At 40.0% G+C, this 13,166-nt stretch overlaps 1 protein-coding gene across 6 annotated transcripts in view; it reads left to right on the forward strand.

Moving 5' to 3' along the window:
* The window catches only part of OSBPL1A (oxysterol binding protein like 1A), an 80,194-nt gene that overhangs the window by 49,534 nt on the left and 17,494 nt on the right, over positions 1-13,166 (forward strand). For 5 of the 6 annotated variants that reach the window (XM_042029627.1, XM_042029616.1, XM_042029637.1 and 2 more), the window contains 3 exons: positions 666-828; positions 7,857-8,013; positions 12,992-13,067. In XM_042029627.1, the coding sequence (XP_041885561.1) occupies positions 666-828; positions 7,857-8,013; positions 12,992-13,067 (396 nt within the window). The remainder of the gene's footprint in view (positions 1-665; positions 829-7,856; positions 8,014-12,991; positions 13,068-13,166) is intronic. The other variant, XM_042029669.1, reaches the window with a different exon arrangement.

A 13,166-nucleotide genomic window follows, 5' to 3' on the forward strand; every position in this document is an offset into this window, starting at 1 on the left:
ATGGATAACATCATCTGCTCTGGAGTCCATTGCATGTGTGGGTTTTAAAAAGCATCCACTATCTGGTGGCTGGACTTCTCTTTTTGTTAACTTCTGGCTCCTTAGTAAACTGGGGAGTGTGGACGGAGGGCTGTTTATATTGATGTTAAGTCAGTTACCAGAGGAATCTCTTTTTTAACCTCCTCCTGTAATCTTCAGGGTTAAATGTTTTCAGCTCATAGTTCAGTTGCAGTTATTTGTAGCTGGCATTCACATTTGCTCTCTAATTCAATTTAGATGATGCTGCTTGGCCTAAATTGGAGCAGACTAGTAGAAGGAGCTTGGTGCATGTAGAAACCGATCACTGACTCCTTAGTTAAGGTCATCCAAGTAGAGCTGTAAATATTTCCCCTCAGTTTTAAAGAATAGTTATCTGGCTTGTATTCACTTACAGAATTGTGATTGATACTGTCAGATCTTATGTGTCAGATTTTTCAGCTACTAAAAATGCTGACTAACAACCTTATTGTCATCACACAAATGCTGTAATACTCTCATTAATCCATGTGGTTTCAGTTCCAGCTGTTTGCTAGTTATTTATTCATTAGGGTCTATTTTCTGAATAGCTTCCAGCTACGCATTCTTCAGAGAGATTAGATTTTATTCATACATGTATCTACTTATAGGTGAGGAATTTGAAACTGGAGCATGAGCAGGAGAAAAACAAGATCTTGTCAGAAGCATTAGAGACACTCGCTACCGAACACCATGAGCTAGAGCAGTCTCTGGTTAAGGGATCTCCGCCTCTCAGCATCCTCAGTGAAGAGCAATTCTATGATGCTGTTTCAGGTAAGTGATGATGTCCAGAATGTGAGTGTGTAGACAGCATGTGTGTAGTGAATGTATTGGGGGCAGGTGGGTTGGGGGAAGAAGGTGGGAGCAGTCTCAATTCAAGTGAAATCTCTGCCTTTCTAACATGGACCTCATTTTAGGAGTATGCGTGATGTGTTTTATGAGCAGGGCTCTCAAAATTTGCCAGAGTTCACCTGTAGAATTGTATTGCTTCACCTTAGCCTGACCAAAGGTTACAAGACCACAGGACAGTAATGGAAGGTCTGATTGCTTGGGTGTTTATGCTCTTTTTTTAAATAGCAGAACATAAGGCTCCTGTTTTGGGAGAGGTAACCGTATGTTGTAGCCTTCTGACTTGCTTTGTCCATGATGGTGTGTGCTTTTGCCTTTGTTCCGTTGTTAAGATCAGACTAAAAATCCCTAGTTTTGAGGGATAACAATGTTAAGAAAGGCTTGTTCCATTTCAATTCTGTGTACCTGAAGTGTTAAACATGAAAGAAAAGGATGAATCAAAATCCTGCATGCATTTATTAAATGTCTTTTCCTATTTGTTCTTCAGTTTAGTATCTTTCATAATTTCATATGCAGAACATGCAAATAGTGGTTTTGCAAGATTCTGAACTGCCTGACATGATTACAGCGTGAATTTGTATAGAGTGGCTGTACATAGTGCAGCTCAGCAGTCACTCTAACCAGGTGATTCAGCAGCACACACCTGTCTACAGCTATGAAGGATCTGGAAAAGCTTGAGGGTGAACATAATCTAATTGTAGCAGACAATTGGGTTGTGATGGCAAATTTCACTAGCAAGTATGGGGTTACTTTTTCTGTGAACTGAACTGTCTGATGCTTCTGACAGATGAGAAAAGCAGTGTTCCCAGACTCCTTGATAGGTGTTCTGCAGTGAGAAACTTCAGCAGTGAAAAAACAGGCAAAGGAAGTCTATGCACAGGAGCACAGTGAATCAACTTTGTGAAGCAGACTCTGCTGTTTGGCACAGTAGCAAATTTATCAAGCCTTCAAGGAGAAGAAGAGGCTGAGGAACACTAAAACAGGTTCTTCGTCTGGAACCAAAGGAAAAATTCTGCTGAAAGGCCTCAGGCTCTTTTGTCTGTCAACAAAGCAGAGAATAGTTCTTTATCTGATGCTGTTGGAATGCAGTCTCTCCAGCTGGGCTTGCTTTGTGCATATGAGAGAATATTAAGCTTTAAAGAGCTGCTAGTTGATACATCTCATAACTGACCTGATCTCTAAATACTGTTGAATGGAGGTGTCCAAAGCCATCTCTCTTGTTGTCGGAGGTGGTGGTTTTGTCCTTGGAAGCTACAAACAAATCACATTAAGTGGATTTGTAAAACTGTGAAACTTGCTGAGTACATATATATACAAACATACATTAAAAAAACCAGATGTGATTTCTTTCTCCTTTGGGAGAAGTTACTTGACATAATTTATCTTAATTGCATTTTAAATAATTTTCTGGGACAGACTCAGTTCCTTGGCTGTCTGTCAATTTAATCAGACTGGTGTTAGGTTCTCTTCTCTAGGTTGTTCACATTTAGTGGTTTGCAGAGATTAGGGTCCTTTCTGTCTCTGAAGGGGGCAGGGATGGGGAGGTGGCGAGAAAAAGGGAAATGTGACATATTTTCCTGACTGCTGGGTGCATGTTATCACTTTCACTTTAAGCATAAAAGGAATTAGTTTTTTGTTGGTATGGTTTGAGGAGCAGTTTTTTTACTCATCACTGGGATCCTGGTAAAGCTTTCTAGCCTTCATGCTTTTCTGCTGTGTCCAGGGAGTCTCAACTAGAAGGCTTCTTGTCTCTGTATGACAAGAATACAGTGAGAACAGAGAATCTGGGGATATTTGATACTGGCTCAAAGTTTGGGAATGTGGGTCTTTTTTCTGAGAGAGGAGCTGTGATCTTAAATTTTTCATAGAGCAGTGCCTAGGTCTGATCATCAGAAGCCAAAAAATTTTTGTCTCTGGAAATCTAAATTGCTACAACTGTCTGCAAAGCTTTTGCTTAACCTGATCTGCAAACTGGTAGCGTTAAATTATATTGATTTTGGACAGATAGCCATATTCAGAAATTATCTTTCTAGGTTGGATAGGAGATTTAGCAAACACCAATGTATTTTAACAGGGTGATATAACAAGTTATAATGTCTGTCAGTGGGAAAATGCCACTACTTAGAGTATTTTTTCTATCAGGATGCCATCTTTTTCTGCTTGCAGTTCTATGAATTTTTAAATCCGTGCTGTAGGAGTGAGTTTAGAAGTGAGAGTGTTGCATAAGTAGGCTTGCACTTTGAGCTGAAGAATTGTTAGTTTTGACGTGACAGGTTGGAAGAAGATGCCACTGCTGCTTTTTGTTTTGTTTTTTTTTTAAAGAATTTTGTATGTATAAAAGACATTTCTTGTTTACTCTCAACACTAATGGAACAATTCAGAGCAATTTTCAAGCAGGTTTTTGAGGAAGAGGCGTATCAAAAAGGATGTATTCACTGCAGGAGCTACTTGTCCCCATTTGCCGTGCTCTGGTTCACACTGTAGAACAATCCAACTGCTCCTGAATGAAGCTGAATCAGAAGATACAGCCCAGTAGTTCCTATTGGACACTCAGTCCATGGCAGTAGAGCAGAGCAGATCTGAAGAGAACAGCACTAGACATGTATCTGGTTCGATTGTCAAGTCCTCAGCACCATCTGTTCCGCTTGCAAATCTGCAGCCGAGCCATGCTACCTGCTAGTGTTGGCATAGATTGAATTGCCCTCTATAAAGTCTGTGGTGTGTGGTTCTCTTTGTAGAAATTGTGGCCAGAGTTAAAGAAATACCCTCTTTCTTTTCCAAAACTGGAGTAAGGAAAATGTTTGCAATGTGGTAAGTTTCCTTACTGAAGTTGATTTCCTGAAGTCTCTTCTCTTTTTATTTTTAAGTGATAGGCTGTTGTCAGTACTTTTTGACAGTCGCAGTAGTTCCTAAATCCCTGCAATAAGAGAGATATTTAAGGAAGAACCTACAGACAAAGCAAGTTGTGTTACCAAAGCATGGTATCCAGTGTTAAGAAGAGCAAAGTTAAGGGTGTTATTAATCTGAACTCTGATAGCCATAGGTCAGTTAAGAGCGCTTCCCGGTGCGCTGATCCGCTCATCATGGGAGTGGTGGAAATGTGTAATTAAACTCGATACCACACAGAGTGCTGCAGCTCTCACTTTCAGGATTGAATGCTTAACATGTGTCAAACTCTTCTATGTTTAAAGCAGGGTGGGGCGGAACGGGAGGGCTCTGGGGAGGGGAAGAAGCACTGAACAAGTAGCAAAATTAAAAAGACCAATGCCATCTCCTAGAGAGCTGGAGAAGTTATTAGCTTGGATTAATACAGACCTGAGGAGCATATGAAAATGGAGTACAAATGCAGAGTCTGTCCACATTGCTGAAAAATGGCTGAGCAGGTGAAGAATTAAAGGGTAAAGGTACTTGATTTTTGCCTTTCAGATAAGGTTCCATTCTCATATGCAAGTTGTGCACCCAGTTTGGGAAGAATTGAGATCTGCCTTTGTTTTTCTCTTTTAAACAGGTTTTATCTGAGACGTGGGGGGTTTTTCTGCAAACAGGATTTTTGTGTGCGTTGAGAGGGTTATTGATGGAATCTTGCAATAAAAGCAGCTGTTTAGTTACAGGAATATTTAAATACACTGAAGCTAACCTGTCATAGTACAGCTTCTGCTGGTATCTACCACTACTGGGTGCTGTGTTTATAAATAATGTTCCTAAATGGTACAAGAAGTAGCAGACTACATCCGTTGCTTTTGTTTGCTTCCTAGTTTGTCTCCAGTTATCAGATCACTTAAAAGTAAAAATGGCACAAAAAGCATAGAAACCTATTGCTCTTCCTTCCATGTTTAGAGTAGTTTGTCAAGGGGCTTTTTTTGAATGTGTACCAGAAATACTTCACAGCCTCTGTGAGAGCACCGCTGCCTGTGACTTCTTGCCTTGAATAGAGTTAAAAGAATGAATTCAGACATCTCAGAGCGATGGGAAACACCTGGTCAGAATTCAAACCCAACAGTGCCAATGGTTAAACACTGTCTTTCTCAGGTTTATTTATTAATCAAAAACACTGGCCAAACTTTTCCATCTGCATCTGAAGACTTACCAGTTGTTGCAATAGGAAATGAGGTCCCTTGAGTTAAGTTTCTGTCATTGCTTCTGCTGTTTCCCCTTGCTTTCCCACTCTTGCAAAATGTAGCTGGTGTTTGTACTGTTTCTCTTCCAGGTTTCATGAGCTGGAGAGCTTCCTAGTCAGCCTGGTCTTGTCTCAGAGATCACTTTAAAATTTTGGCTTCTGAACAGGGACTCTTATTCCTTCTCCCCTCTCCTCAGCCCACAACCCCTTAAGTTCAATTAAAAAAAACGCCTCATTTTCTCCTAGTCATCTGTTTGACAGCTGCTCTGTAGAAACTTGTGAATATAAATCTTTTTTTGCAGTGACGGGGGAGTATGCAAATCTTAATTCAGAAAAGAGTTCGCTGCAAGTGCACAGGGAAAAAGCTCAGTTTGAATTGCCTGTTGATCTGTGCTCACAATACAATACTAGGCTTGTTCACTCTGACACCGTAACAAACTCTCAAGGCTTGCTGAGTTCATTGGGTTAAAGGGGGGTAGCTGAGGTTAAGGGCTTGGAGACTGAGATCTTTGATGGCAGCTGCTGTTGTAGACAGATTTTCCCAATTTCTCAGGAAAATGGGTGAGGTTTCTCTAGAGAGCAATTTCTTACTACAGCTGTGTTTCATTCTTCTACTGTTCTTTACTGTATAGCATGAATTGTTGCATTAGGTAAGGCACATGCCCCGGAGAAGGGTGTCTGGTCAGTGTCTCCAGCTCTGGAGAGGTTTGCAGGTGCAGAGCTCAGTCCAGCAGAATCATCTCTTGGCACTGTAAGGCCAGCATGAGGAGAACTGAATGTGTGTGGTATTTAAAAATCCTTGTTACACTGAGAAGCATATCCAAGAGTGATTGGCAGTTCTGGTGAAGCTTATCTGTTCTTGCCTTTCTGCCTCTGGAGTCCTGGCTCTGTTGCAGAAACTCAGATTGAGAGAATTTGCACGCTATGACTCTTGTCTGAAAGCAAGACAGTCCTGAATGGTACAAGAGAAGGACTCTGCAGGAGTAGATCTTTTCCTTTACATTGCTGGGTTGGCTTCTTTGTTCTTCTTGTCATGATAACTGTTGGCACAGTTGAGCAGCTCTTTCAAAAGAGAGGTGGAATACCTACCTCGAGAGGATTTATAGATTGTCATGTGGTCAGGAAGCTGAGGCCCAAGTTCTGTTACACTCCTAGAGTGTCTCTTCCTCTGCAATATTTGGATATGCAGGAAAACTGTTTTCCTGGCTACCTGTGCTTAGGATCTCTGGACAAATCTGTATTTTATGTAACAGACTTGTCCCAAGTAAAAATGGTTTTCCTTACCCTACTTGTTAAATATAGTACCCACCAAACCAGTGCTTTGATATGTTATATCATAACTTGGCACAGAACTAGACTGACAAATTTGGGGAAAATTGTGAGAAGATTTTCTGGAGTGCCAGTCCACTTTTTTAACATACCCTTAAGCACCAGCTGGCAGTTCTTTCCATTCCCTAGCAACTGGCTTGATTCCAGTACTGTCTTGACAAGGATAGGCATGGATGTTTTAAATGAGAGATCTCCTTTTTGCTTCTAGATCTCTCTCTAGAAAGGATGAAGACATTGTGACACAACTCATCCATTCATCAGAATTTTGTCCTGTTTCTGACCCTTATGTAATCTGGATGTGGTAGAAAGTCCTCTTATCACTATATATATATACACACACCCTCCAGCAAAGCAATATACAATTTACATGTTCTGGAGAAACTACTGGCATAGATTTTTAAAGAGAAAACAAGAAAGCACCTGGCAGTAGACAGCTGTGAGTGAGATATTCTTTTGGATAGGCTGCTACTTCAGCAGGTTTTGATTACTGGGTTTGAATGAGGAGGAGTGTGTGAGAGAATGGCTAATTTTGCAATTATTCCTCTGGGGTTTTGCAGCCAAGAGCAATAACATATGCTGGAAGCAGTACATGGCAGGAATAGTGTCTACTATAGTTTGGGTCTACATTTTCAAGAAGCAGTGAGGCTTGCATTAAGCTGTTTACCATTCAATGTGGTACCTGGTTTCTGCTATAGGATTTTTCAAATGAGATAGAAGTTGATGTCTTGAGCTGTTCCCTCACTTCCTGGAACTTGCAATTGGATAATCTTTTGACAGTCTTGCCAGGTTTGAAAGAAAACCTAACATAAAAATACAGCCTTTCCCAGGAAATTTGTAGTTTTTGATTTGGGGCAAGACTCTCTCTTCTCCAGAGCTGGAGAAACACTACCTGACCTGGTTGGAAGGAAGGTGTTGTTTGTTGATGTTGGGTTTAGTTTGAGATGTGATGTGGATTGTACTATTAACCTGCCTTCCACAGTACGAAGTTTATCTTGTTGATTGGTAAGCTTATCACCTAGACTTTTCTGGGACCTACGTGGTTCGTGTTATCTATATGATACATCCTCCTGTTCTTTGATACTTGTTCAGTGAGTTAGGAAGTGAAGGTTGGTGAACAGCACTGAGTGTCTTAAGAGCTCAGACCCATCTGAAGAAGGAGTCGTTACTCAAGGTACCTGTCTGTTCGGGAGGGTGCTGGCACCTCTATGGCACTGGCTCTTGTCCTGATCAAGGTCTAGTAGCTTCAATTTATTAAAAATGCCAGATTTTGGCTCAGCTCGATAGAGGATTTTAATGTATAGTGGTCTTGCTTATTGTGCAATTTCTTTATATCTAGATGCTGGGCTGCAGCAGTCTCTGGCAGTACTAGTTACTTACCAAATGGATGCTGTCATCAGGACACAGTAGGCTACTTAGGTTTCAGTTTTGTACGAGGAGGGGAGATCTGTCAGTGACTGAAGTCTAGCACAGGCAGTAGATTCATTAACATGCGCCTGCTCTTTTGCAGATTCGGAATCTGAAAAATCATTAAGTGGGTTTGAAACAACAGCAGCCTACTCATTAGAGGACAGCATGGATTCAAAAGATACAATAACTTCAAGCATGTCTGAAGAAAAGGTGTGTGGCAGTGGGGAGTCGCTGTCAAATGGAATCAAAAAACACAGGTAGGATGTTGTCCATTCTTAAGGTTTTATAATATGCATTAATGGTAAGAGGCCACAGGAATCTCTGAAAAGCTAACAGAAAACTTTTAAAACTTTGTTAGGGATGGTTGACAAGTAATTGGTTGTGCTATGATTTTATAAAGAATGTTTTTCCAAGGTTGGTGTGCTCCTTTGCATCTTGATGATCCAATCTAAGTAAGTAAAAACGAAATATAATGTGCTGTTTAAAAATAGACACACTTGTTCTTTATTAGATCTTATTGAAATTTATGTGGATTTTAATTCCTTCATGTATCTTTGATGACCTATACCTCCTATTGCCTCTTTAATTTCGAGTCATTTGATCCTTCTGTTGGTATCAGGAATGAATGAAAAATATTGCTAGCCTGGCATCAGAAACTCAAATGTGAACAAAGGGAGTCTTATTCTAAAAGTCTCATCCATGTTTTATGTGCTTATTTTGTGTTGTCAAATGATCCATTTTTGTTTGTTTCCTTGCCGATAAAGGAGGACAATAGGTCTGGAGTTAATGAGATGTAATAGACACCACTATTCTCCAGTTTCAGTGAAAGGGCAATATAACATTTGTGCTACAGATAAAGCCAGACTTCAGCATGTTTCAAAGAGACTGTTTTGGATGTGTTTTGGAGGTACAGGATGATGATGGGGACACCAGATTTCTGTAAAAACAGGAAAATAATGTTTAATTTTACAGAAGGAAGCTAGATAGCTTTTAATTACTTGGTATCTTAAATAGTTAAATTGCAGTAACTGTTGAAGTGCGTGGTAGTGTCAGACCTGATGTTTCAAGGGTCAACCTGTGCATGTCTCATACTAGGCAAAGACTAAGGCAAATGAGGGCTTGGGTGGAGTAAAGGGTGTTTTGGGGAGATAACATAAAGCAGCTGACAAAGCATGTTGCTTTGCTCTTGTGCTATTAGCAAGATGGTATTTATGGCCTTGGCTAAGTGCCTTCCCTAATTAGAGCAGGAAGTTCAGGAGTGGGGGGGGAAGCAGTAGGTGAAGGTGGACGTCTGAGTTGCCTTCACTGTCTTGGAAACGGCGAGGAGAAAGGATACAGTACATAATCAACGTGAAAATGATGGTGCATGTTGACTTGCATTGTACTGAGGAGTTTTAAGAGGATTTGATCTGTTCACTATAAAAAAAGAAGTTACTGGGCAAGTTCTCATAATGCTGCACTGTGCTGTCAGAACTGCAGGGGGCGGGTGACTGGAGGAGCATTTCAGATCTCCTGATTTTATAGAGTAATGAAAGGTAATAAACCAGTACCTCTGCTTCACTTGTTTCTCTGAGCTGCCTTTTAGTGATAGAGAGAGCATAGGATTTTAGAGTAAAATGAGTGCATAAATTGGCTAGTAATTTACTGCTAAAGCAAAGTGAAAACTTTTTTTTCATCTGTTTTGCATTTAGATCAGAATGTATGACCATATTTTATGTGACTAAGTGGCTCTAGAATATATGGCTGTATTTTATGGAATTAAATGACTGTAACAATATTACAGGTTGAGCTGTAATGTTAGGCTTTTTTACCTGGCACTTTGGTGTCACACTGGGTCTTGTCCCCAAATATATTGATGCAAACTTTTTCTCCCCAGAAGCTCAGATGATTTAAACTTTACCTGCAAGAGAACCTTCTCAGGGGATGGGAGATGTGTGGTATTTTTAGCCGCTTTTCTGAGGCTGTTGGTAGCAGCCATGTTTGGCCTGGTACAGCATCTGTTTCATGTGACTTCAGAACTGTGTTAACTGCCTGGAGCTGCTGGCTCCAATTTGTGCCTCTTTTTGTCTGGGGGCTTGTTCTAACTATGTGCATGTGGTCAGATAGGCACTGTCTGTGATGCCACCTGTGTCCTTTTCAGAGCAAAAACTATAACTTCTTGATGCTATGCAAAGTGAGGGGTTCAGAACGTTCTGACATCACTTCATTCCATCCTTACAACCTTGAGTTTGCTTATAGCTTTTTTTTTTAAACTTCCATTTGTATTAACCACATGGAAACAAGAAAAGTAGACCAGATTAATTTCTTTTGCTTAAAATCTTGATACCTTCAGATGAGTAAAGGATTTGTGGTTGCCTTTAGGTTGCACATGAGAGTACCTAACACTGTTTAGCCATCAGTTTAAATAAGATTATTTCCTGTCTTCATCTAGACAACCTGAGCTCTAATCTGCACCTCAAATATTATTTGAGTGGTTGAGAGTTTTCCACTCAGAAGTGGAGGGTGGTTTTTGCTTGGCAGGGGGAGCATACATGCTTTGGGTTTGGAAATGTAAGAATAAATCTGTTGGTTCCAAGGAATTAAAAATCTTGGGAAGTACATATACAAATAGATGAAGCCAGTAAAACATATAATCTGCTGGTTTTTTCTGGGGTTTTTTATGTAGTTTGCATCCTACTGGTTGTTCGCAGAGTGTTTTGAGAGTGGACCTAATTTTTGTACATTTCTTGGGAAAGGATTTGAGTGAATAGTACAGTACATAATCTGGAAGCATTCAAATAACTTCTTTTTAAGAGGGAATTTTTTAATCTGAGTCAAACTTTAAAAAAAAAAAAAAAGGAAAAGAAAAAACCATCCCTCAAAAAAGTGCAAGCAAGCAAACCAATAAAAACTCTGTTGCATAAAAAATGTTCTATATTAAGTGCCAACATTTTACATCCACGTGCCACTGCCATTTCCCTCTTATTGCTGAGTTTTGTAGTCAGTTTTCCCTTTGGTCCCTGCATTGGGGGCCTTTCAGGATGCAAACACATTGGTGTTCAACTTCATGGGAGCCTGGATCAGGCTGGCATGAAGAGCAAGCTAAACATGCCTTTTTCACTCCATATGTTTCCTTCCCCACAAGATTCCTGTAGTAGTTGATGTGTAATAGCTAATGCTTTGGACAGGTGTTATTGTTTAAGTAAAGGATCCTAAATACATCTCATCTGTTCTACTGCACAGAAATTCCAGTAGATGTTTTTGTCACTTACAGCTAAAATTAACTTCCTGAGTTGTTTTTGAAATTGACATCTGGAGGGAAGTTTCTGCATTCAAAAACCTTTTGTTTAATCACAGGGAGTATGTCAAGGTTAGTAGGCCTCAAGTCTTGGCTGCCTGTCATTTTTCCACATGTCCTTACTTGTCCCTGGGATACTCCTTGGTGGCTTAAAACTGCTTTGTTTTTTCAGTACATGTGTGTGTTGTAGAGGGAGGAGAGAGCTGACTCCCATAGCAGGTTTGACTGATATAGGCAACAGATATGGATGAATGGCTAAAACTGAATGCCAAGTTTCAAGTGATTAAACAAATTTAACAAAAGGGCAGGTTAACTTTCATGAAAATGTAAGTTCTAGTGTGTAAGGAAAGCAATTCCTGTGTACACTTCAGCAAACTAAGGGTTAATGTGTTCAACATGCAGAAGGGCTTACTTAAACACAAATATCACTCTGCTGACTGCCTGCATTAAAGGATACACAGGAAAAACAAGTAAACATTACAAGTGAAGGTAAGACTGAATAGTTGGTGGACACTGTCCTCTCCTGGACATTTGTATCAAAACATCCACAGAAGTATTTTATATTTCATATTATTCGGGGTGATCTGTTTGACGAAACATTTTTTTTCTCAGTGAAAAGTCGGAATAGGGAGTGAGTGGTGGTACATTGGTCAGTTAAAATAAATCCTCCTACCCACTCATCCTCTGCAGGGGAGCTGAGGAGAACAAGTCAGTGTTGGGCTTGTAGCTGCTTGCTAACACAATAGTTTGCTACTACGAGGAGTTCAGACATGTGACTGGGTTTATGATGGGATGGGGCTTGTTTTATTTTAAGAAACGTTTTTTGGTTTTGTTCTTTCTGAAAACCGAAGCATCAGCCCTGGTAAAGGTGTTTCAGTGGCAGCTGAGAAGTAGGGGAGGTAGCACAGCAAGCAGAGCTACTGAAACAATTTAGCCTGGGTATTTTTTTTCTCTTGGCAGTGTTTCTGTTTATTAGAAAAGTGAGGTGGAGAAGGAAGGTACAGCCTGTTCACACTCTCTGAGAAAGATTGCTTTAGCTGCCTTGAGCAGAGACAAGACAACCTTGGTTAGGAGGGCAACATGATCATTTAGAGTTAATTAAACTTTGAAACTAATAGTTCATGCAGTTTGAGTGAGCTCTAGGTAATTTTTATCTATTGATAAGAACAGAAAAATTGTGAATTTTTCTCATTGGCAATAGCTTCATGATCCAAAAATGAATTTTAGTATTATGGACAAAGGACTTTGACCAATAATTATGCCTTTCTAGAAGTAAATTGGATTAACAGTTGAGCTGGTCAGTAGCAGTAAGAAAGCTGAACAGACTCTGTGCCTGATTTCCCATAAGGCTGAGAAATACATGCTGTGCTCTCAGCCTAACTGTTGGTCCTTGGAAGTACACTTATGACTTGTTTCGGGATATTTCAGCCCCCTGTAAAACAGGCTGCTCTGTTTTCTCTTCTTAAATGATGCTGATTTTTTGTGTTGTTCCTGAGGGCTGGTTTTAGTATAGGTCATAAATATTGTAGCCCTTCATGGTCAGTATAAAGGTGACTAGCAAAAACACCCCATAACAACCCCACTGTCTAACTCTCAGATCTGTTCAGACATACTGAACATACTTACATGCCTATTCACATTTAACTTCGGTTTTCTCACAAAGAAAAGACACAATTAAATGTCTTAATGGTGCCATTGTGAAAACTGTTCTGACGACTGCTGTAGACATTCTCTTCCTCTGGTGTTATGCAAAATTAATAGTTCTGCTTTTGGAGAAATTAATGTTTCTGCGCAGGTAAAACAATTTAAGTGCTTCAAACTAGCACTGTCATTCCCCCTGGCTTTTTAATTTAAAATTTGGGAAATTGTTACTTTCATAAATGAGCATTTGCATTTATTTGTCATGGTTAGTATTAGAAAACTTTTCTTCTGCTTTTTTCCCCTCTTCCTTTCCACAGAACAAGCTTGCCATCTCCGATGTTTTCCAGAAATGACTTCAGTATCTGGAGTATCTTAAGAAAATGTATTGGCATGGTAAGTAATCAGAAAGCTAGGATAAAAAATGGGGAGTGATTGTTTTATTTGAGGCCCGAATGAAAACTTGTTTGGGAGGAGTGGTCTTTTGCGTGTGTT

This window comes from Corvus kubaryi, unplaced genomic scaffold, assembly GCF_017639235.1.
Source record: "Corvus kubaryi isolate FWS band 111438036 unplaced genomic scaffold, C.kubaryi_AGA036_p1.0 132, whole genome shotgun sequence".
In the NCBI taxonomy this organism is placed as follows: Eukaryota; Metazoa; Chordata; class Aves; order Passeriformes; family Corvidae; genus Corvus; species Corvus kubaryi.